Below are 23,339 nucleotides of genomic sequence, written 5' to 3' on the forward strand. Positions count from 1 at the left end.
ATTTAGCTTGACAGATTTTTTTTTTTTAAATCTTAACCTACTGGCTGCATTTAGGATCTGCATAACTGCATTTCCTTACTACTCTTATAGTCTGCTTTACATAGGTAATCCTATTACATACTTCTTTTATGGGGGATGTTTACAAGTTTGAAACACATTCTGGTCCACTGCTGGCTTTATGAGTTTAAGTATGTTTGAGCTTTGTGATTTAGACTATAGCATCAGTTTTATTTAAATGGGATTATTCTGTGTGAAACTATTTCGTTACCAGCAAAGAAGAAGAGGTGAGAGCAGAAAGTTTCTGAAGGTAAAATGTGTCTGATTTTTAAAAATCTGTTTGGGTGCATTTAAGGATTTTATGTCTCTGGCTTGTATGAACTTTACTTGCATGATTAACTGCTGGTAGCACTGACATGGAGATAAAGAAATTATGCTTTGCAGACATTGGCAGAGATTGTAACTGGGAAATTAATTTATCTCAATGATTCTTGTTTTCTGTTTAGTTTATATAACAACATGTAAATTATTTGATACAAGGCTGCAAGACTAATTTGAGACACATTTTGTTAAGGTCCCAGCTGTTCTTATACCCTGTTTGTCAGTGACCATGTGCTAGCTTTGTTCCTTGGTACACCTTTTCTGAATATTAAAGCTGCATTTTTAAAGATGGATAATCTCACATTTATCTAAAGTGTGTCAGTCTACACCTGCCTACAGTGAATTTAAGTAATTATGATGACTTACTTAGTTTTTTTCTCTTTCATTCTAGGCTTCAAAATCCAAAAAGGACCTAAGAAGTAAGTTATGATAATTTTTGTGATTTTGTTTCCTGCTTTGAAACACAGTAGCAAAGTTACGAACTTAGCATAAAAGCTCTGTGTTTAAACAGTTCCTTGTTTAGTTCACTGTACAGCTTTTGTTATATATATTTTTTGGTATAGTGTATCCTGGTGTTGAGCAAGAAGAGAGAGAGATTTTGGCTAGGAAGTCTTTCTGAATGGTTTTGAAGGCTGAGAGGGAGGGTGTGTAGAGGCCAAGATGTGCAGAGTCTAATAAAATGTAGAGCTGATAAAAAGTAGTTAGTTTTGGCAACATGTGGCACTTGCGCTATAGGTGTTTGAACTATTTTCTATGCTGCCATACTCCTCTTTTCCCATTAGATACAGCCCGGCCATTTCTTCACAGTTGTTGCTTAAACATGAAAGTTTTGGCTGATGAAGAAATGGTCTTGTTTTTGAAGATATTTATCCATGTGGATCACCATAATTATTATTTTTCTTTTTAATCCGTTTGCCTTTTCTGTAGACATGAGTACATCTCTGTTCTCCTTTCTATGTTACTTTTTCCACTGCTGGACCTATGGCCTCCTCCTTCACATAAAGTCCTCTCCCATTTTCTCATAATGTGCTTTCAGCAGATCAGTTCCACCTGCTGATGGGCACATTAGGTGTTTATATTGTTTGGGCATCCATTATGACACCCTTCATTGTTCTGTCTGCCTAGGATTTAATGACACCACAAACACCAAATGTTTTTTTCTTTGAAGAAAATGTGTCATTCACGATCACATTCATCTTTCTTTTTTTCCCACTTATGTGAACCACATGCAAAAAAAGTTTAAAAATCAGATGTTTCTTTTAAGAAAAAAAATAAGGGGTCTTTATATCTGACAAGAGTTGATTCATCAGCCATTCAGATCCCTTTAGCTGAGGATTCCCCTTCAGTAAGGCACACGTTCTAATTTAGGAGTAGTCCCCTGCCTTCCTACAAATTAATTGTAATCAACTGGATGACGCCTTTGGGATATTTGGCACTAAGCAAACCAGGGTTCCAAGTCTTGTCCCCAGAGTTCCAGGGCTTCAGCTGTTCCATCCTTATTCTGTACAAGTATGTCTTTTTTTGTCTTGTAATAAAAGTTGTAGTGCTGGTGGACCCATCACTGTCCTGACATCTGCCATTATGGTACAGGTACACGTCTCAGGAATTGGTGTTACTGATGCTGAATTTTCTGACACCAGCCTTCTCAGAATTGATAGGCTGGAACCCTACTCTAGCACCCTTCCCTAACATTTTGGGTGCCAGTGGTCCTGGGGCCCATAATTTTGGCATTGCCCTTCTCATCATCAATGATTTCTGTGTCAGCCTTTTCAGATATTACTGACTCCAGCACCAGTTTTTACTGTGCCTGCTGCTTCTTCACCTCACTTTCAACACCAGCTCTGTAGACATATTTTGTACAGCAAGGGTAGCTGCTTCCCCATTGTGGAAAGTACATTAGGCCTGCATATGCAACCCTTGTTTCTCCAGACTTCCACCCTTCCAAGCTGATCCTTAAAGCTAGAGGCTTCCTTCCCATCCCCTGCTTCTCTCAAGTTATTTCCTTGAAGCATCTTGTACCAAAAGGTTATGTGAAGCTCCTGAGTCTGAGTGACTGCTTCTACCCCAAATAATATAAGAAATACCTTTGTAAGTTAAAATGTAAGGAACCTGATCTATGTCTTGCTGAAGTTGTTGATGTTGATGAATCAGCCAGCTCCCCTCCCTCCTGTCCTGCTGACTCCACATTTGGAAAGTTTCTCCAGATTATTCAGCAGAAACTGGGTTAACCTGTTTCTCCTCAACTCAGAGGAGGCTACAGACACGTGTTTTCCCGTACCTCTGAAACTTCAGATTTTGAAAATCTGGACAAAGGGTCTGGAAAAGGAGAAACCCAACGAGTGTCAACCAAATATTGTATTTTAAATCTTCAGATATCAACAGTATTAAACACCAAAATCAAGAGGAAAACAATTCCCAGTAGGCTACTGCTTAGAGAAGCAACAGTAGAATCAAAGAGAGAAAACTGCTCTTTAATATTTTTTGCCTACAAAACAGAACTCCAGAAGCAAGCAGTCTTCACTGGTTCATGAAGTAAAAGCATGTAGTACAAAGACAAAAGTCCAGATAAAGACTACAAAATACAGAGGGAAGATAACATCCCCTGCATGTCCCCATCTTGCACCTGAAATCAATTGTATGTTTGTGCCTGAGTGCACCCCCAGTTATCCTAGCTGTCTATGCCATCAACTGCCTAGCTTTTCACCTGAATCATAGTCAGGGCTTTATCCCGCTATGCGTTCGGTGCAGGCAGCAGAATCTGTCATTGATATATGCATGCAGTTCTTGTTGTACTTGACCTATTTTGCTGAGAATGGCTTCCTATTGAAATGTCGATATTTGAAATGCTGAGTACTGACAAGTTGAAAAAAAAAAAGACTGAAAACCCAGGAAAAGAGAGAATCTCAGAGATTGCTCTTCCCAACTGAACACCCAGTTTGGAAGGGGCAAGTTTTCCACACATCTCAAACCTTTGTGTTCCAACTCTGTGATCACCATACCTCACAGAAGAGGGAATATTCATGGAAATGCACATCTTAGACTTAGTATATGTAAGTCTGTTTTCAGCCATTCAGTCTCTGTGTGTCTGGATTCATTATAGCAGGTCCCAACATTTCAAATAGTTACTACTGAGGACACTAAGGTGACATATTTAGACTTCTCCTTTAGGGTTCTACTCCTGTTTAGTTTTGAAGTTAAGAAACTCCTTAAGGAAATGAGAGATGGGGCTGACTGTGATGGCTGTGGGTGTTAAATTCCACCCTTCCAAGCATTCATTTCCCTTCAGGAAATTCAGGCTAATGCAAAACCCATTATTCTATCAACTTTCTAAGTTTGTAAGAGCAATGTTTATAAAATGTCCCTATTTTGGGGCCTTTGTCCCACGTATATTAATGGCTTTGTCCAGATTTCTTACTCTAAGAGGTTGAGAGGTATGGTGGTGACTTACTCCTGACTTTTGCACATTTAGGAATTAATAACATAAAAATCAGACTGACTGTATCAGTTATTGAAGCAATTTGCCAGAGTGATTACTATAGCTGATACTTCATAGCAAGTGGCATATTGATCTAATTATTCGCTGTCATGCCTGGCATTCAAGTTCAGCAATGTCCTGGATAGATGGAAGAAGCTTCTGTTCAGTCTAGTAGATGTTTTGCAGTGTAAGCTGTGATACCACCTGCCTGAGGAAAGGCGGAAGTACATGCCATGGGCAGTGTGACTGGGATCGTTGATTATCTTCCTAGCCCTTCCCACATATTCAAAGATACATCACATCTGTAACATTTATTGTGATGCAGGAAGAAAATAATGCTCAGCTATACTTACTTTTACTATTTTTATTTAATTCTTGGGATTTTTCCAGGTTATCCTGTTTTACTTCCACTTCCTAAAATGCTGATTGACCTATCTGTAGTCCTTGTAGCCCAAGTCGTAGAAGAAAAAAAGTCTATGAAGTGTATGCTCTGGACCAGTTCATTACCCAGTTAACAAAAAAATGCATTAAAATTAAGCATTAAATAGAACACATCAAGAAGGTAATACAAGTGCTAGCAAATGATAGTTAATTCCTACTTTTCTGTCAATGCTGAATTGAATTAAACAGTAAACACAGCTGAACCTGTTTTTCTTCACATTTCACACAAGTGGAATTTTTCCATCTCGTATTATGTGTTTTTTTTTTTTAAACAAGAAACATCTTTATTAAATTATGTATGACATAGGCAATCTTACATTTATATAAATGACAATAAACCATACTGACACTATCTTAGTTGCAAGTATTGTACATTACAAACTATGCCGACACAACTGTAGCTGAAAACATTCTCTCTTATAATATATCCAGTCAGCCATTACATAGCGCATTCAGTTCCTGCCTTCTTTTAAACCTCATTCCTCCTCTGCATTTATTGATACCAGATTTCCCATGTTTTCCTATGTAATTTGCTCCTACACTTTTCTAAAGATCCCAATTCCAGTTGTTATCTCTGTTACTATCTTCGCTACTTCTACTAAAATTGGTGTAGACTTTTTAATTTCCATTTTCTAGTAATTGCTTTTTGTCAGCTATCATAATTAAACTCAGCAAGGCCTTACTATGTCTAGGCAATTCCGACTGTGTATCATTGCTGAAAAAAAAAATAATTTCCTTAGTTACACCAATTTGCTCATCCAGCATCTCTGACAGAGCAGTCTGCAGGGAATCTTTAAAGTCTGCTAACTCATTGCACTCCCACAAAATATGTTCCCAGTTACATCTTTTTTTCCCCATCACACCTCCAACATTTGCTGTTTACCTGAGTAAAAATTCTTTGGAGTATACTTGCGATATAAAAATAATGTAAACACTTCCACACAAAGATCCTAAATCTTCTAGGCTTTGTTGCATATTTGGGAGACGTACATATATCCACTCATTGTTTCATTGCGAATTGCTTATCCAATCTCATAGGATCATAGGAAGTTACTAGGCTATTGGCTCTGATGCCCTTATAAGCCTAGCCAAGAATTTAGCCCATGTTCCAACAAGTCAGCACCTTATGCCACTGTCCAGCAGAGACATAGGTGGAATCCCAGGGGTGTATTTTCTGTTTCCCATCCAGTTATCCAGGTTGCCCTTAAAAGGTTTAATGAGGTACTCTGCTTTACATGGAGATGGAGTCTATTCCACAAAAGGGGGAGTCTCTGGGACACAAATCTCTCCCATCAAGTCCCATTGATGTCACAGACCAGGTTGAGGTCTCACTGGCGGGTTACTCGAGTGGAGCTTGACTTGCGGATATGCAGCAGTCCCATCAGGCAGGGCCAGAGATTGCTTTGTATGCCAGACAGAGGTCATCTCTGAGGAGTCTGTAGGAGACCTGAGTAGAGGGACAGGGCTTTTAGCCTATCTGTGTAGGGTAGATGTTTGAGACCATGGATTCTGCTGTTGAGGAATCTCTGTGGTCTCTCCAGCTGCTGTATGTGCTTTGCGAGGTACATGCCGAAAGATGGATTGTATTCAATAATTGGTCTCATAAGGGAAGAATACAGGGATGTTATGACCATCTTGTCCCTGGATGAGATACCTTTACTAATGAGGTGGGCCATGTAGAAAGCTTTCCATACAACAGAGGCAATATGGTGGTCAAAAGTCAATTTCCCTCATGACTGGTTGTGTGCTTAGTGCCTTATTATCAATCTTTCTTACCAATCCTTTATAATCTCCTGTGATTAATTCTTAGTTATCATGCAATATTTTATATCCTCCTCTAATTATTCCTTTCTTAACAGCAACTCCTATTCTAAATTCTACTAAAAACTGTAACGGTGCTGGTGTTTCATTTAAGAGCCCCTATTTGTTTCTCTTTGCCTATATTCTGATATCAGTCCTTGACAGGGAAGGCAGTCTGTAACCTGCAGTCCAAATAAGTTTTTGGCGTCTTCCCATTCTGTCATCTTTCCCTCTCTAGTTATTTGCTCCCAGTACCTTGGTTCCTTTGCCATTTTTCTCCAACAAATCCCATGCCCCTTTTCCCTATTGTCTGTATCCCTAATTGCAGTTATCCCTATCAGCAGAATCTCTTTTCTCCATTCCTGTGTTGGATTAGTTCTTAGAATACTTTCTGCTACTTGATGAATATAATATTCTGTATGATTATTGTTGGTCTCCTTAAAGGTCTGTGTCCAAAATCCCAGTCTCTCCCTGTTGTTTGAGCTCCCCTCCTGTGTCATCATCTCTTTCCACTTTGAATTATAGTTTTTTGCTTGTGCTATGTATAGGCGCCTTAACTGTGTTGCTCTGAAATACTCCTTCAAATCAGATAATCCCAATCCTCCCTGTTCTATTGGAAGAATAAGCTTATCCCGCTTGACTCTTGCTGTCCCCCCCATCCTTTAGCTCTTTATTAATTGCTATCCACAACTTCTCCTCTGGTTGATAAAAATATGCCTGACCTATGTATAAGACTAAAGGGACTGAAAACATTTTAAATGGTTGTATCTTGAGCTTACATTTTCTCTGTTTTTCTATTATCGTTTAGTCTCTTCCAACATATCCTTAGCTGCCACAATGGAATCATTGTTAATCCATACTCCTAAATACTTCATTTTATCATGTCCCCATAAGTATGGCTATTGCTAAACCAAATCGTATGTGGGTACATAATTTACCACTATTGCCTTTGTTTTAACTTCTTTAATTTTGTATCCTGAAAAGATTTGAAACTGTCTCAGTATGTTCCACAACATTATAATGTCCGTTTCTGGTTTTGTCTGGTATAAAATAATGTCATCTGCAAATAGAACCAGCTTTTCTTGACTACCATACTAATTATATCCTTGAATTTCTTAGTCCCTTATTTTCTTTGCCAGTGGTTCTAAATATAATGGAAATAACAAAGGGGATAGAGGACACTCCTGGCTGGTTCCTCTGCCCAAGCAGACAGTATCAGAGAGGACTCCACCCACTTTAATTTTCGCCTTCGGTCCATCATATATCCTCCTAATTAACTTTATAATTTTATCAGGGAATGCAAATGCTTCCATTGTTTTGCTCTTAAAGTCCCAGCTTACTTTATCAAATGCTTTTTCTGCATCAAGACACACCAACAGCAGTGGTATTTTTTTTTTACATTCTGCTTCCCTCTGGATCATTAGTGTTCCATTAATGTCAGATGTTTGCCTCACCTCCCCAAAATCACATTGATCCTTATGTATCAATTTTGGTATCACATTTGCCATTCCTTTAGCCATTATAGACATACACACTTTCTAATCATGGTTTAGTATTGAAATGGGTGTGTATGAAGCTAGATCTGATGGATCTTTACCCTCTTTAGGTGTTATCAGCTACCACCTCTTTCTTCCAGAATGTTGGTACTTCTCCTCCTCTTAAAATATTGTTAAAGATCTGGAAGGTTTTCCTTATCAGTTTTTCCCTCCTAGCTTCCAAACTTTCACAGGAATACCATCTATTCCTGCAGACTTTCCTGTAGATTGGTCATACAGAACCATTTTTACATCATTTCCATTTATCCTTCCTGGTCTATCTCTAACCTTGGCATATTTCTTTCTTCCATAATAATTTCCATTTGCACCTTTTCTTGATTTCAGTATTCCTCTGCTTTATGCGGACTTTCATAGAATTTCCAAAATATTTCTAATACTTCTACAGGATCCCTTGTTATCTTCCTTGATATAGACTCCCTAAGCTTGGTGACAGCCCTTTCCACTTTCTGTTGCCTGAGTCATTGTGCTAAAAGTTTTTGTGCTTTAGAGTTATTATCAAAAAACAGTTGCATCATTGAGGTAATCTCTGATTTTCTGTTTAGTATTCTGCAGTTGCTCCTCTTCTTATGTGAGATTCTCCCTATTTTGCAATACTATAACAGTTGTCAGTCCCTCTAAATAATTATTGTTACTTGTTAACTACATCTCATTTTCTTTTATTTCCACCCAATTTTAAACTCCACTTTAATTTTATCCCACTCCCTCGCTATATTTTCAGAAGAAATTCCTATGCTCACTAATAGCTCCTAAATAATTTCCACTACCCATTCCTTAAATTCCCCTCTTTTAAACAAGTGGGAAAGCGCCAGTGTCTCATTTTTATTTCATTACCCTGTTTTTTTTTATTTTAGTAGTTATTGGCACATGACCTGAAGTAGTTACTGGGTGCATATCAAGACCTTCATTTAAATGCACATGTTCTTGTGAAATGTATATTCTGTCTAGCCTAGCCCAGTTTTTTTAATCTTGGAGAATAATTTGTAAATTCACTCTGAAATCCTAGTGCTGAATTCACATCTTGCATGCCAAATATTTTCAAACATTTCTTTAAAAATCTACTCTCCTTTGTTATATTTTCCCTCCTGGGCCCTCAGACACATCTTCACTATTGCAAATCAAATTCCAGTCCCCACCTATAAGTAATATTCTTTGCTGAAAGCTAACTATTTCTCACCAAATTTTTTTAAGCTGCATTAAAGCAGTTTTCGGAGGAATATAAATACATGCCATTGTCATCCCCCTCCTTTGCCAGTAGCCCCTTAGTACTACAAATTTACCATTATTGCCTTTTTTTGTCCTCTGACATTACTATTGTAGCTCCTTTTGCAATTAATATAACTACTGTTCTGTTCCTTTGCCCCAGGTTTTCTGCTGAATAGGCATCCTGAATACCTTTTTTATCAAATTCACATGTTCTTTCCAAGTATGTCTCCTGTAGCATAGCTATTTGCACTCTACATTTTTTTTAAATATAGTTCGCTACTCTTTCTTTTTTGTATTTATCTTTGAGACCATTAACATTTAAAAACATCATAGAAAGCATCATATTCTTGAGAGACTATTGTTCCTACCTTTTATTTTTAATAGCTTTTTTGTTAAATGTCTAGTTTTAGCTTTTGTGTTACATGCATGCACTGTTTGGCAGGTTAATCTTTTATACATTTGTTTCTTGTCATCTAAATTTGAGCCTATGCCACATCTTACAGAAGTGTTTGTTTTATTGAAAAGACTCAGAAGTACACATACACACCCAATACCCCCTAAAACCTATTAACTTAATAACACAAAATAAATGTACATCTTCAAATGTTGAAGTTGTATCCTTCTGATAGGAACAAATGTTCTAAACTGACTGCCACACAGACTCGAGCCTAAATGAATGGTTATCCATGCTAACGTGCATGGTGTAGCCTGTGGTTCTATTAAGTGCTGTCTGATTTTTGTCTTATATTTATAGCTCTCTCAGATGGGAAAGCACTTGAATGCTTTTAGAAAACTTTTTCTCCAAGTCATTTCTCTTTATCAGATTATCTGCTAGAGGTGTGGGAACCAGACATAAAACTTTTTACTAGAAAAAAAGCCTTATAATATTCAATATTTTTTCATTTGCTTACTTTCTTTTAAAACCTGCTACTAGATTAAGATAATGGCTTTAACCCAGTTATTCCCCTATGCAAGAATGAGAAAATTCACACTAATTTTTTTTTGTCATGCTCTTTTAGCCAGCTTTGATTTTTCTTTTACATTTCTGTACCTACATTTCTTAAAGCTGAGCAAGGAGAAGGAGAGAAGAGAAAAGCAAAAGGAAAAATCACACCTAGATGCAAAGAAAATCCTGAGCAATTTAAATGGCAATATTAAGAAAAAAATTGTTTTACTTAGTTAACTGTCTCCCTCTTATTCCCCTCTCCTGAGAGTATTTTTCCGAACATTAATGACATGAAGTAGGGCGTAGGCTTTAGAATCCCCTACAAGTTTAACAGAGTTAAAAAATGTCCAGTATTTCCAGATTTTCTTATTTTGTCATGTTTCACAAATATAATTATTGCTTTGTAGTCCCACATTTGTCAACTTCCAGGTTACTGATTTTTAATCTCCAAATGTTAATGAAATGAAGTATGGCATATGTGTCAGAATTGTAGCAACTGTTTGTCAGCTGTGAAGATTTACACTTTATGAAATTAGTGAAGGGCTGTACTTAATGTAGATGTATATTTGCTCAGAGACTTTTCTTGCTCTGTTAATGATTCCGAAGCTACATGAATGTATTTTTAAGCATATATTTTCAAGCAGTTCAAACAGTAAAATCAAAGCCACTAAAAGAAGTGCAAATGACATTTTTGTACATCTTTTCTCATTTTGCTTAATGTGGCTTCTATTTGTAGTATCATAGCACTAGTGTTGGAGCAGTTGCTTGTAGATAGTAAGAGCCAAAACCAACAATCCGACCAAAAAACTAAAATCACGGATAGACTGAAACGTTTAATGTAAAGCAAAACAAATAACGTAGTACACAAAAGATTCCAGTAAATGCTTTTGTTTGGCTTCTGCCAAACTTTTTCAAACTGATAAAATACATCACTTCCTGTGGATTAAGTAGACAAACAATTAACGTAATTAATGAATTAAAAAATTGGTAAAACTGAAAGAAGCTTAAAGAACGTAGTGGTGAACATATAAGAGCAATATGTGATGGTAATGAATTGAATGCATTGGCGAAACATATTAATACATTCCCTTCACATTCTTTTAAATTTGTTGTTTTGGATGTTCTAAAAATGGATGTTGGGGGGGGGGTGATCTTAGCTTTGTAGATAGTGATTTGTTTTATATTGTGGGATGTCTTGAGCCAATGTAATAAACTATTGCAGTGCTCTACATTTGATAAGAGATGCATCAAGGTAAAAAAGGTATTGCACTGCCTTAAATTTGATAAGTGGTGCTTTCTACTTGTTGAATGTCATTAATATGGCTTTGTTGCAATAAATGTAGTCTCCAGACTAATGCCTAGTACCATGTGAGTAATTTTAAAATTATTCTGATATTCATTTAATTAGTCAGTAAATACTAGTAAAATTATTAGGGATTGTTTGTAGCTGGAAAACATCAAATTAAACCTGATTGGAGGGACAGAAAAGAGATTTCCACAGTATAGCTACATATAGTCTGCATTTGCACAAGTCAACCCCAAAACTGACTTGTTTAATGTTATTCATAGATTCATAGGAGGCTAGTAGGCTAACGGCCTTAGAGCCCTTACAAGCCTAGCCATATTTATCTTGAGACGTCCCAATTGTTGATAGTTAGGTGAGTGAAGTTCACAGAATTAATGGTCTATTGTTGCAAACTGCCTCTGTCCAGGAGGGATATGGCCCCACCCCAGGAGTGAATTTGCAGTCCACCCATCCATTGATCTAGGTTACATTTAAAGAAGGTCAGGGAGGGCCTCTGTTTCATGTGAATTGGAAGCTTGTTGCAGGGAATTGGCAGTCTCTGGGAGCTGTATCTATTTGTCCAGCATCAGCTGTTCATGTCAGAGGCTAGGTTAAGATCCCTGGAGTGAGTGACCCTCCTGCAGTTTGCTGTACAAATGTGTAGCTTTTTCATCAGGGCCGGGTAAGGGACAATTCTGTAAGCCAGGCACAGGTCACCCCCTAGCAACCTGTAGGAGACAGAATACAGTGGCAGCATACCTCTCAACCTCTTTGAGCAAGAAATCTGGACAAAGCTGCAAATAATGGGGGGACAAAGGCCCAAAAATAGGGACTCTATTTAAATAATGCTCTTACAAGCTAAGAAAGTTGATGGACTAACAGGTTTTACATTAGAGGGATATGATGTCTGAAACTCAAATGTCTGCCATTACTTTCTGATTTCAGTCCTCAATGATTTGCCAGAAAACCACAATTTTATGAGGAACAGAAAAAAAATTTGAGGTGAAAATCAGGACATTCTGTGAAAATCTGGACAGCTGAAAGGTATGAGTGACAGGGCCTTCAGTGTTTCTGTGTAAGACTTGTTTTGTGTACCCTGTAGTTTTTTGGTGAGAAACCTCTGTGGCCTCTCCAGTTGTTGCAGGTGTCTGGTGAGATGTATGCAGAAGGGAGCATTATACTCAGTCATTGGTCTGATAAATGCTGAGTATAATGGAATTATAATATCTTTAGATCTAGATGCAATGCTTTTACTTATAAGATGTGCCACATAGAAGGATTTCCTTACTGTTGTGGATATGTGGTGGTCAAAGTTCAGATTGTTATTAACCTGAGTACCCAGATCATGTACCACTGGGTCTACACTTAGGGAGATGCTGTCTATAATGTAATTAGCAGGGTTGTCAACTTTCCCAAAGAGAATAATAATGCATTTGTTTTTGCTTTTAACTTTAATCCATGGCTTTGGCACCAGTTCTTTGTCTACATTAACCCTGTCTGTAGTATATTAACATCACTGGGGGACGCGATGATTGCTTCCAATTTGCAATTGTCAATGAACTTGGTCAGCCAGAGGCTGTCCAAGTTTGCCTGGACTTATGAGAAATAAATTCAGAACAGTAAGAGACCAAAACAGAACCCTGTGGTATGCTACTGGTGACTGGTCTTTTGCTAGAAGTGAAGTCACCCACTTTGACAGTTTGTGTCTTTTCAGCGAGCCAGTTTGCTACCCATCTGGTAATATAGGGGTTAATTCCCAATTTGAAGAGTTTCTGTATAATACCAGAGTGCTGGATTGTGTCAAATGCTTTGGCTAGGTCATTATAGGTGGTATGCACTGAATTTTCCTTGTCTAGGCCTTGGTGACTTTCTTGAAGTAGTCAACCATGTTTAACAGGCTTGATCTACCTTTAACGAATCCAAATTGAGTTGGGTCCAGAGTTTGGAGTTTACTTATGTCCTGATTAATAAGGTCCGTAATGATTCTTTCCATAGCTAGTCAAGCTTATGGGCCTATAATTCCCAGGGTCGGTTGCTAGTCCCACTTTGTGCAGAGGGATTACTGTTGCTGTCCTCCATTCTGCTGGAACATAGCCAGTTCTCATGCTGAGGTCCAACAAGGATCCAAGTGGGTCTGCTAGGCCATGTATAAGTTGTTTAAAAGGCAACCTTGAATGTTGTCTGGTCCCATTGATGCTATGTTTTTGACCTTGGAGAGCACAGAGATGACCTACTCTCTTGAGATAATAGGCTGAGGAATGTTGGCGGGTATACTTTGGGGTTTGACTGGAGGGGATAGGGTTGTGACATTTTCTTCAAATTTGTCAGCAAGCAGGTTGGCTATTACTTTCAGTTGAGTATGAGTGGTGCCATCCACAACCAGTTTAGCACATAGCTGGGTATTCCTTTTTAGATTTTGGATGTAGTTAAAGAATTCCTTGTGATTATCCTTGGCTAAGGAGGCTATTTTTGCTTTGTAATTAGTTTTGGAAGATTTGACAAGATCTCTAATTTGTTTGTTTAAGCTAGAGAGGGATTGCTCTTCTGCTGAGCCAGGTCCCTCTTGTTTTGGACATTAGTTTCTTAGCCTTGTTGTATAGCCTATTTATACTAGGCATCCACCAGTGTGGCTTGTTTTTTCACCAAGACCTGTTTTTAATCCTGTCAGGTACACCCGATTTATATACAACTGCTTAAGTGGTTATACAAGGCATTGGTGTACTCTTCTGCATAGGAGCCTGTGTTATATGCATTTGAGGAGGCTTTGAAACTTCTTATACCATCACTTAGTAGGAGGTAATTTTGTCTTAGAAAAATTCTTAAGTATTCTTGAGCTTGATGGGGTACTTGGTCTTATAATTATGTCAAGCAAGACTAATTTATGGTCAGTCTTACTAGAGGGCATCGCATGGGTGGTGCAGTGCTCTCCCATGTTAGTGAGTACTATGTCCAGGACATTTGAACCTTGTGTGGGTGTGCTGACTAGCTTTTCCAGAGCCTTTGCATTGAAAGTCCAAGAATCTCTGAGACAGCATGTTTGTGGTCATGTATGTTTCCCAGTCGATGGTAGGATAATTTAAAATCATCCATGAGTAAGGTATTGGACTGTGTGGCAAGAGACTCCAGTAAGTCTAGGTATGCTGTATGCTTTTCCTGTTTCTTGGTGGGGGACTTATAGCTAGCTATGATGTGGTAGGGGCTTTGCCTATAGTTAATTGGACATGATGTATTTCAAGAAAGTCATACTGTTTGACCAGTCTTGTGGTGTACTTATCCTTAATGAAGATTGATACATCTCCTCCTTTGGTTCTTTCATGCCAAGTTTATGGCCTGAACATTTGGAAGGCATTGTAGCCCTTCATGGTCAGGGTGCTTTCTGCGCCTTTGAACCATGTCTTGGTGACTGCACAAATGTCAGCATCTTCCAAAGTGAGGAGTGCTTCTAGGGAGTGCAGATTCTTGTTTAAACTCCTAGCAATAAGGAGCAGTGTCTTGAATTTATCTAGAGAGGACTTAATTATGTTGGGAGGTTGGTTATTTTGACACTGCTTAAAAAAGACACAATAGGGGTGGCTAATGCCTTTGCCAGTACTCAGAAGCCTGAAGGAGACAGGTGCACACCATCTCTGGCAAAGCAGCATATTCTGTCAACCATGTCTTCCCAGGATGACAGATATTGAATCCCCTTCAACTGACACCAAGCTAAACCAATTGTTAAAGTCAATAATTTTTATTTGTATTGTGGCATCATCCTTGGAGAAGGTAGAGTGCTGCTTAAGGCTAGGCTTACACCTGCCTGTGACACACAATCTGAGAGCTCAGTCATGTTTCTCTTCATGTAGTCCAGTGAGGTATGTTTCAAGTCTTTCACCCCCACATGGGCTAGGACGGAGTCATACCGGTACTTGTGGCTAAGTGGATTGAGTGACTTGATGGATCCTGACACATGACAGACAGCTAACCATAACCCACATCTTATCCAGCTTGGTGAGGGGAATATCCATGTGTCTCACAATAGAGTCACCTTTGACCAATACATTAGAATCTGGTGGTGTCATTTTCATTCATTCCTAAGCTTATTGGGTTGGGATCTGATGTGGCTGCTTTTTACAGCTCTTGTATATAATCAGCTGTACCTGACCAGATTGAAAACAGGTCTTGCCGAAAAAACAAGCCACCCTGGTGGACCCCCCAAAAGCTCACGAGCTTCTGTTTTACCCGTAATGCACTAGTCCCTTACCATACCTCATATCTCGTTTGCCACTTTCACATTCGGGCATTGGTTGCTGTTAGCTCTCGAGTTTAGCTAGTGTTTTGTGAGTAATACAATAATTTACCTTTTATAACTTCCAATATTCATATTTTTTTACTAATTAGAATTTTCTTATTTTAACTTCAACCTCTCTTGCCCTTCTTACAATTTTTATTGTATTTTTCCATAATTACCACTGCTGGTAATTTCCCCCTTTCTTCTAACTTTTAGGTAGTGTTCTTTTACTTAGCATTTTTGGTATTTCTAGATAGCTTACTTAAAGTTAAAAAAATAATCTCTTTCCCTTCCCTTTTCTCTTTCTCCTTTTTCTTGGCATTTACATAGCAATTTCAGAAAAATCTTTGAGGTTTAAACATGTAATGCCTGTGGCCATAAGATCCCTTTTTCAGATACACAGAAGTTGTGTGTATATTGCTTAAGCCAGGCCCATTTAAACGCCTCCTGTGATATATGTAAGGGCTTTAATCCAAGGACTCTTATTGATCAGAAAAATAAATTAATATTAAGAGGATTAATGCCACTGTAATCCTGTGATATGGCATTGGGGGCTCAAACCCCCAAGAAAGGTGATAAAAAGGAGGCTAAAAAGCATCCATCAGACCCTTCAGGCTCTGCTGCTATGATTTTGGAGCTGCCTTCTAAAATAACTAAATCATCAGATCCAATTCCATCGGATCTGAAGACCAAAACCTCCAGTCTGATTTCTTCGGATCCAACATCTAAGACACCAGAGCCGACCTCATTGGATCCAAAGAAGCATTAGAGATAGCTCTCCTTCAGGTCCTTCCTACTCTCACTCTCAATCCAATAAATTTCTGTCTCCCACCTCCTTTCCAAGAGATGCCACTACTCCAGGATCTTTCTATTGCTTCCTCTTCTTGATCCTTCAGAAGTTTGACTAAAGCAAATGTGTATAGGGTGATGAGGAAATTTCTCTCTATGCAAATTCAAATGGGGGTTCTCCAGCTTCTATTCCATTCATTACCTTCATAAGTAATATCCCAACTATTTTGTTTCTTTATCTGATTCAACCTTTTGGTTTCAGAGCAGTTGGAACAGAGAATCTCAGATCCATCCGCATTGGATCAAAAGTTCATTGTATACGAAGGTCACTGTATCTTCTACTCTGGCACTATCTCTGAGTGGACTGGCTGTGATGACTCTTAGAGCTGTAGCGTTGGCTTCAGATCTGAGGTGTTGGAGTCAACTCCTAGATTGTCAGAGCCATCTCTAACCCTGTGAGCCTCAGCTCTTGACAGCTCTGCTCTGACTCAAGTGGTTTGCCCTCCAGTCAGAAGGAGGCAATGGTTTAGAAGCATGTCTTCTTGGAGCCATCTGTTTCTTCCTTTTGCCAAGAGGCATTCTGCTTTTGAGGTAGTAGAGAGAGTTTTCTCTGCTCCAAGAGAAAGGACACCTCCACCTTCCTTGGCTCCAACTTCCCAGACCCAGTTGTTTTTGCATCAAGAGCCTCAACTTCCTGCTACACAAGGAGAGCCAGCTGAAAGTCTCCAGGATACCCCTCAAGGTATATTGATTTCTTCTGATACTTCTCCAAAACACCCCACCAAAGAAGTCCCTATGAAGAGAAAATGAAAAAGGAGTCACTTAGACTCTCCTCAAAAGTCTGTCATGGGGGATACTGATCTCGATGAGGGGGAAGGGTTCCCAAGATCACCACCTGATGATGTCTCATTTGGAGACATACTAGAGATCCTCAAGCAAAGGGGTGGGTGGTCAGTTGACAACCCTTCCCAAGAGGAATCAGTATTTCTGGAAGCCTTTGGGGCTGGCCTGTCTACCTCCTGGGTGACCCCACCTGCTGATGAGCTCATTAATTTGATCTCTCAACGGGAGTGGAAGGAATCTGATTCTGTTGAGCTGATCTCCAAGAGACCAGACAGGATTTTGGCACCACCCAAGGACAGAGAATTTTGGAGCAAGGGAGTACCAGTTGAAGCCATGGTCGTAGCGCTGGCCAGAAAAAAAAAAGGAACTTGCAGAAGAAAGTTCCTCTGTCCATGCCCCTAACAGTAGTCTAGGGCACTGGACAAATTCAGAAAGTGTGTATATGCTTTACCGACCATTGAGCTTTGGTCGCTGAACTGTTTGGCACACTTCACCAGTCTCCAGAACTCACTAAATCCCTTCCGGGACCATTACTTCTGAGGTAGAGAGCTCCACTGCCTCTCAGTTGGCTATCCTATTAGTCCATTTTGAATTAATCCATGAGGCTTATCTCACACACAGCTGAGAGTTCCTCAAGGGCAGCAGGTTCAGGTGCTTCCATTAGAAGGCATACCTAAATGTGCCTATGTGATCTCACGGAGCTCCTCAAGTCTTCCTTTGTCAGTGCTCTCTCTGATGGAAGTTCTTTATTTGGCCCCCAAAGTTAAAGACGCACTATCCAGGTATGAGCAGGAAGGTAAAACCCTGTCTGCTGTGGGTGTACATTTTTCAACTCCTCGGGGGACCTTTTCTAGGAATCCACGAGGTGGTAAAAAAATGTGGTTCAGAAAGTCCCAGGGTACCTTCCAGCATCCACGTGGAGATAGTTCCCCCAGGGGCAGAGGGGCAGGGGGGACTCTAATGGGAGATACCACCCATGTGGCAGAGGAAGGCTGCAAAACCAAGGGCCCAGAGATACTTTCTCCAATGGATCCTACCAGCGCTCCTGAAAGTAGGCCCAATTGTCCACCTCTGGAGGCAGTCAGGGGTTGTTTTTCACTATACCAGAGAGCCTGGCTAAAGATTGTAAAAGATTCATGGGCACAGAGGATTATTTCCAGAAGTTATATAATACCCCCCTTAACAATAAACAAAATTCCCAGTGTTCCACCCAGTCAGAGGAAAGCAGCAGCACTGGAAGTAAAAAAGCTGCTAGAAAGCCATCCAAGAGGTCCCACTAGACTAGAGAGAGTCTGGAACCTACTCAAGATTATTTTTAGTGTCAAAGAAAACGGAAGACTGGAGACCAATATTGGATGTCAGCAATCTGAACAAATCAGTTCAGTATATGAAGTTCCGGATGGTCATGGTTGAGTCCATTTTGCCTTTCTTGCACAAGGACAACTGGATGTGCTCTATAGATCTTCAGGACGCTTACTATCACAGAAAAAGGAACAGATGATCCAGAAGATACCTACACTTTTGGAAACCAGTCATTACCAATTTAGAGTTCTGCTCTTTGGTCTCACCACAGTCCCCGGAATGTTCACCAAGTACATAGTAGTAGTAGTAGCAGCTCACTTGAGACTGCAAGGATTCCAGGTGTTTCTTTACTTGGACTACTGGCTCATAACCACTCTGACCAGGCATCATCTGATCAAAGCACGAGATTATGTATTCCAGTTATGCTTGTTCCCATATGGGAATTACTGTCAGTCACAGCAAATCACAACTAGAATTAACTAGGATATTAGAGATTATTGAAGCCTTGTTCAACACAATTTCCTTGACAGCTTCACTTCCCTTACCAAGGGTAGAAACCATATGATTCCAGGTCAGAAAGATCATTCAAAATTCCTCTCAGTTGGATTGATTCTTAAAGCTTTGGGCTCATTGTCTGCTGTGATAGTTTTGGTTCAGCTAGCAAGATATCACATGAAAATTCTTCGGCGGACCCTAGAGACTCAATGGTCCATTCTGCATCAACCCTTATCCACCCAAATCAAAGTAACTCAGGCTTGCAAAAATGACCTCCTTTGGTGGATTCACTGTGATCAGATAATGCAAGATCTCCCCCTCATTTTCCCTCAGCCCAAGATCATAGTTACCACAGATGCTTCCCAGATTGGGTTGGGGGCTCACTTCTTGGTAAAGTCCAAGGCACATGGTCCCCCGATGAGGCCAGTACTCCTATCAGTGTCCAGGAGATGAGGAGATACTAGTGTTGTAGGCCTTCCAAGACACTTTCCCCTCTGGGACCAATGAGATTCAAATGCACAGTATATCAGTAGTTTAGTACATCAACAAACAAGGAGGAATCGAGTCTTACCCCCTGTGTTGAGAAGCTCTGAGAGTGTGGCAGTGGGAGAGCTCATCCAATCGATTTCTGATAGCAATGTGCATTTCTGGGAAATCCGTGATTACAGACAAGTTAAGCATGTCCATTGTAATGCCTCACGAGTGGTCACTCAACATGAAAGTCGCTGAAAAGGTATTCTGTTGATGGGCCCAACCTTGCTGCGATCTCTTTGCATCTCCCCTCCAACAACAAGCGCAGCAAGTTCTTTGCACTGGTCCCCCCACAAGGGGAGTCACCAAGAGATGTGCTTCTCTATGATTGGCCTCAGTCTCCTCTACATCTTTCCTCTAGTACATTTAATCCCCAAATTCCTTCAGAAAGCATCTCAATTGAAGAGCACAGTAATCTTCATTGTTCTTTATTGGCCTTGTCAGATTTGGTTCTCTTTTCTTCGGCCTCATCTAATTCATCCAGTTCCAGACCTGTCTCATCGACAAACATGATACACCCAGACATCTTAAGCCTAAAGTTAACCACATGGTTTCTCCACTTCCATTAACGGCAAGGCACTCCAGGCTGTCTTTCCCTGTTCTCCACATTCTTTTATCCTCCAACGGAGCTTCAGCTAGAAGAATTTACAGAAGTAAATGGAAAAGGTGTGTTATCTGGGTGCAGCAGAATTGCAGTGATCATTTTTCAGCACCAGTACCTAAGGTTCTCTAGTTTTTAGCAAAATTTTTTAACAAAGGTGCCAGTTCTTCAACTGTTAAAGTAGAGCTAGCTGCCATTTCTAATGTTCACTTTGAGGTAAATAATTCATCTTTAGCCTGTTTCAAACTTTGAAAGGCCTTTATAAGGAGAGCCTTTCTTTTTAGGCCCCCTTTTAAAGATCCAACTCTCCCCATTGGTTTTACATGCTTTGACCCAGTCTCCATTTGAACTGCCAGCCAAATGTGAATTGAAATTTTTAACTTGGAAGACTGTCTTTTAGTGGCCATTACATCTGCTAAGAGTATCAGAACTTCAAGTCCTATCTTCTAAACCTCCTTATTTGATTTTTCATAAGGACAAGGTTTCCATACGAACTAATCCATCCTTCCTTCCTAAAGTGGTGTCAGAATCCAATATTAATCAAACTATCAGTCTTCCAGTTTGCCAGATTTTTCAAATGAAGAATATATGCTGCATTTGTTGAAGGTTCATAGGCTGTTATATTTTTACCTACAGAGAGCAAATATTTTCAGGAAAGCAGATCAATTATTTGTCTCATTTTCAGATTAAAAATTGGGTAAATGTTACCAAAGTGACCTTAACCAAATGGTTAACTGATTGTATTTCATTTATTTACCAAAAAGCAGGCTTGACTTTGCCCAAACCTCTAAAAGCTTATTCTACCAGTCTATGGCAACCTTTTCAGTGTTTTTATCTAGCTCTTCCTTGGATGATATTTGTGCAGCTGCAACCTGGGCTAACCATCTTATCTTTATTGCACATTACAAATTGGGTCTGGTCTCTAGGGGAAGAGCAGCCTTCTGCTTAGCGGTGCTTAGGAATATCCTTCCTATGAGTCCTCTTGGGACTGATGCAGCTATGGATTCTGTCCCAATAGTTGAGGAATGAATAAAAATGACAACATCAGATAAAGAAGTTATGTGGTCACCATAATATTCCAGCTGTGTTGTCCATTTTCATTCTTCCTCAACTTCCCTCCCTAACAACCCCCTACCAGTTTGACTTCTTTTGGAAGGATCAGAAGATGCTACAGGATCCAGTGTTCTTTTATTTGATCTCCAGATACTGGTATTTATTATTTCTATATTCACTAAAAGTCAACCGACAAGATCTGAAGTATGATAAGGGACTATTGGATTATGGGTAGGAGAGGAGCTCAAGAGCTTTCAGTATTCCATGAGCTGTAAAAAGCGTCCAAGTCAGATCCAAACCCAACGGTTGAGGAAGAATGAAAATGGACAACACAGATGGAAGGAACATTATAGTAAGTACATAACTTCTTTTTTGTGGTGTTATGCTTTATGGGCTTATTTGTTGAGACACTGGTGTGTGTGTGTGTGTGTGTGTGTGTGTGTGTGTGTGTGTGTGTGTGTGTGTGTGTGTGTGTGTGTGTGTTGTGTTGTGTTGTGGTTCTGTTTTGCATTGTGTGTGAGTGATTTCCATTTGGGAGGCGTCTGATCTTTTGGTTAAGTTACTAGTGAGTACCTCCACATATATGGCTTTATGTGTTGTGTCCTTATTTAGTGTGGGAAGTGTGTGTGTACTGACAACCTGTTTGACATTCAGTTTGTCCTTCTGTGAGAATCTTGCCTCCAGTTTCATAATGTAACTACATCTCCCTCATTTTTGTTTGTTTCGGGAGTAAATGATTGTCAGTATGCATGAGTCAATTGCTACATTACCACAGGATGCCCATGTCTATCAGGCTGACCAGAGAGATGATGGGAAACTGCCCATCTATGATAGCACTCTCTTACTGTATTTTTATTAGGGAAGAGAATGGGTTAATTTAGCAGGACTATGCTGGTAGCGCCAAGACTACAAGAGGGACCTATACTTTGTGCAGGCTAATTTTGATCGTTAAGGCAACGCTGCTCAGTGTGCAACTGTGTTGCTCCTAGAGGAGCAGAAAAGTATGTAAGGGCCTGTCAATGTAATATTTTGTAAGTCCATAAAGTGGCTGGAAAAAAAACACATAAAATACACATGAAATGTTGTCCACCGAAAGAAGTGTTTATATTCCAAACTTTGCAAACTATTAACATATTTGCGCAAACTAGTCTGCTGTATCCTGAAGCAGTATTCACAATGTTTCATTTTAAGTAACAGAAAGAAAACATATTATCAGAAAGTAATCATAGTACATAGTCTACTTCTAGAGAATAAAGATATGTTTAAGGAAAATTGGAATACAAAATACAAGTGTACATGTAGTTGGATATCTGTAGTGATGACCGCAATCCAGTATATGAACATTTTCTGTAGGGTAATGCATTAGCTTATTCTGTAAATTATGTTCGTTGGTCATCTTTTGCAGGCTTATACATTTGTACTAAGGTCTATATTTACATTTTGCCATTTTCTAATTCTACACAGATGAATGAATTGCTTGCCTCCATTAAAAACTTTTCATACTGTATTGTCAGACTGCAATATTTGTATTTAAACTGGTATCTTAATTAGTTGTTTTTAAGTTTTTGCTTTTATTACCTTCCTCACTGTTGCTGCTTTTTTGTACCTAGGCTCCATAGATAGTGTTCTGGATGACCTTCTTGGAGACGGTGGTAAGTTATGCATATTTAGTACCCAAAAGAAGCACCATAAGTAATAGAGCTAAAACCAGACTATAGTCAATAGCAGATAATGACATCTGATTAGCAGATGTTCTATTTATTATTTTATTTCTAACTGGTGGATTAAGTGTGGTGTTGCAACACTGGTAATGGTGACAAGGATCATTTTTTATTCTTTGTCTGTGACAGACATTGGAAGCAAAAGACAAAAAGCCATCATGGCACTCCTAAGGCTGTATACAGGACAATATCTCTAGTTCTGGAGCTCTCATTTGAAAACAAATTTGATTCAGCACAGGATAGTGACAAGCTGCCCTTTTGGCAGAGACCACTGTAATGAAATTTTCAAACTAAGGCTAAAAGAACTACAGCTGTACTTAATCAAAACAGAAAGTAATAAGTGAAATGTTGGATATGTTTATAAAATGAACTAAGACGTTTTTCTGTTGGAAGAGAATGTATTTCTCAAATGGTACTGGAGATGTTATCAGATAATACAATAAAATTTATATCTGTGAAAATTAGTGAATCTGGAGCTATGAAGCAAGAAAGTTAAGGTAGAAAGTCAAGAAAGTTGCTTCAAACTGAAGGATGCTGCCTGATTATAGTTGACTATTGTATATAAAAGCTGTGTCTTAAAGCATAAGGTGGATAGATGAAGGAAGGCTGTTTAATTTGAGAGTGATCAGTATTTGCATTAGTAACACTTTTTT

General features: G+C 39.2%; 1 protein-coding gene across 3 annotated transcripts in view; it reads left to right on the plus strand.

Moving 5' to 3' along the window:
- FBF1 (Fas binding factor 1) overlaps positions 1-23,339 on the plus strand; it is a 1,798,645-nt gene that overhangs the window by 39,806 nt on the left and 1,735,500 nt on the right. For all 3 annotated transcript variants that reach the window (XM_044090504.1, XM_044090506.1, XM_044090505.1), the window contains exons 3-4: positions 770-797; positions 22,576-22,617. In XM_044090504.1, the coding sequence (XP_043946439.1) occupies positions 770-797; positions 22,576-22,617 (70 nt within the window). The remainder of the gene's footprint in view (positions 1-769; positions 798-22,575; positions 22,618-23,339) is intronic.

Source organism: Protopterus annectens, chromosome 12.part0, assembly GCF_019279795.1.
Source record: "Protopterus annectens isolate FY-2018-M chromosome 12.part0, PAN1.0, whole genome shotgun sequence".
Classification (NCBI taxonomy): domain Eukaryota; kingdom Metazoa; phylum Chordata; order Ceratodontiformes; family Protopteridae; genus Protopterus; species Protopterus annectens.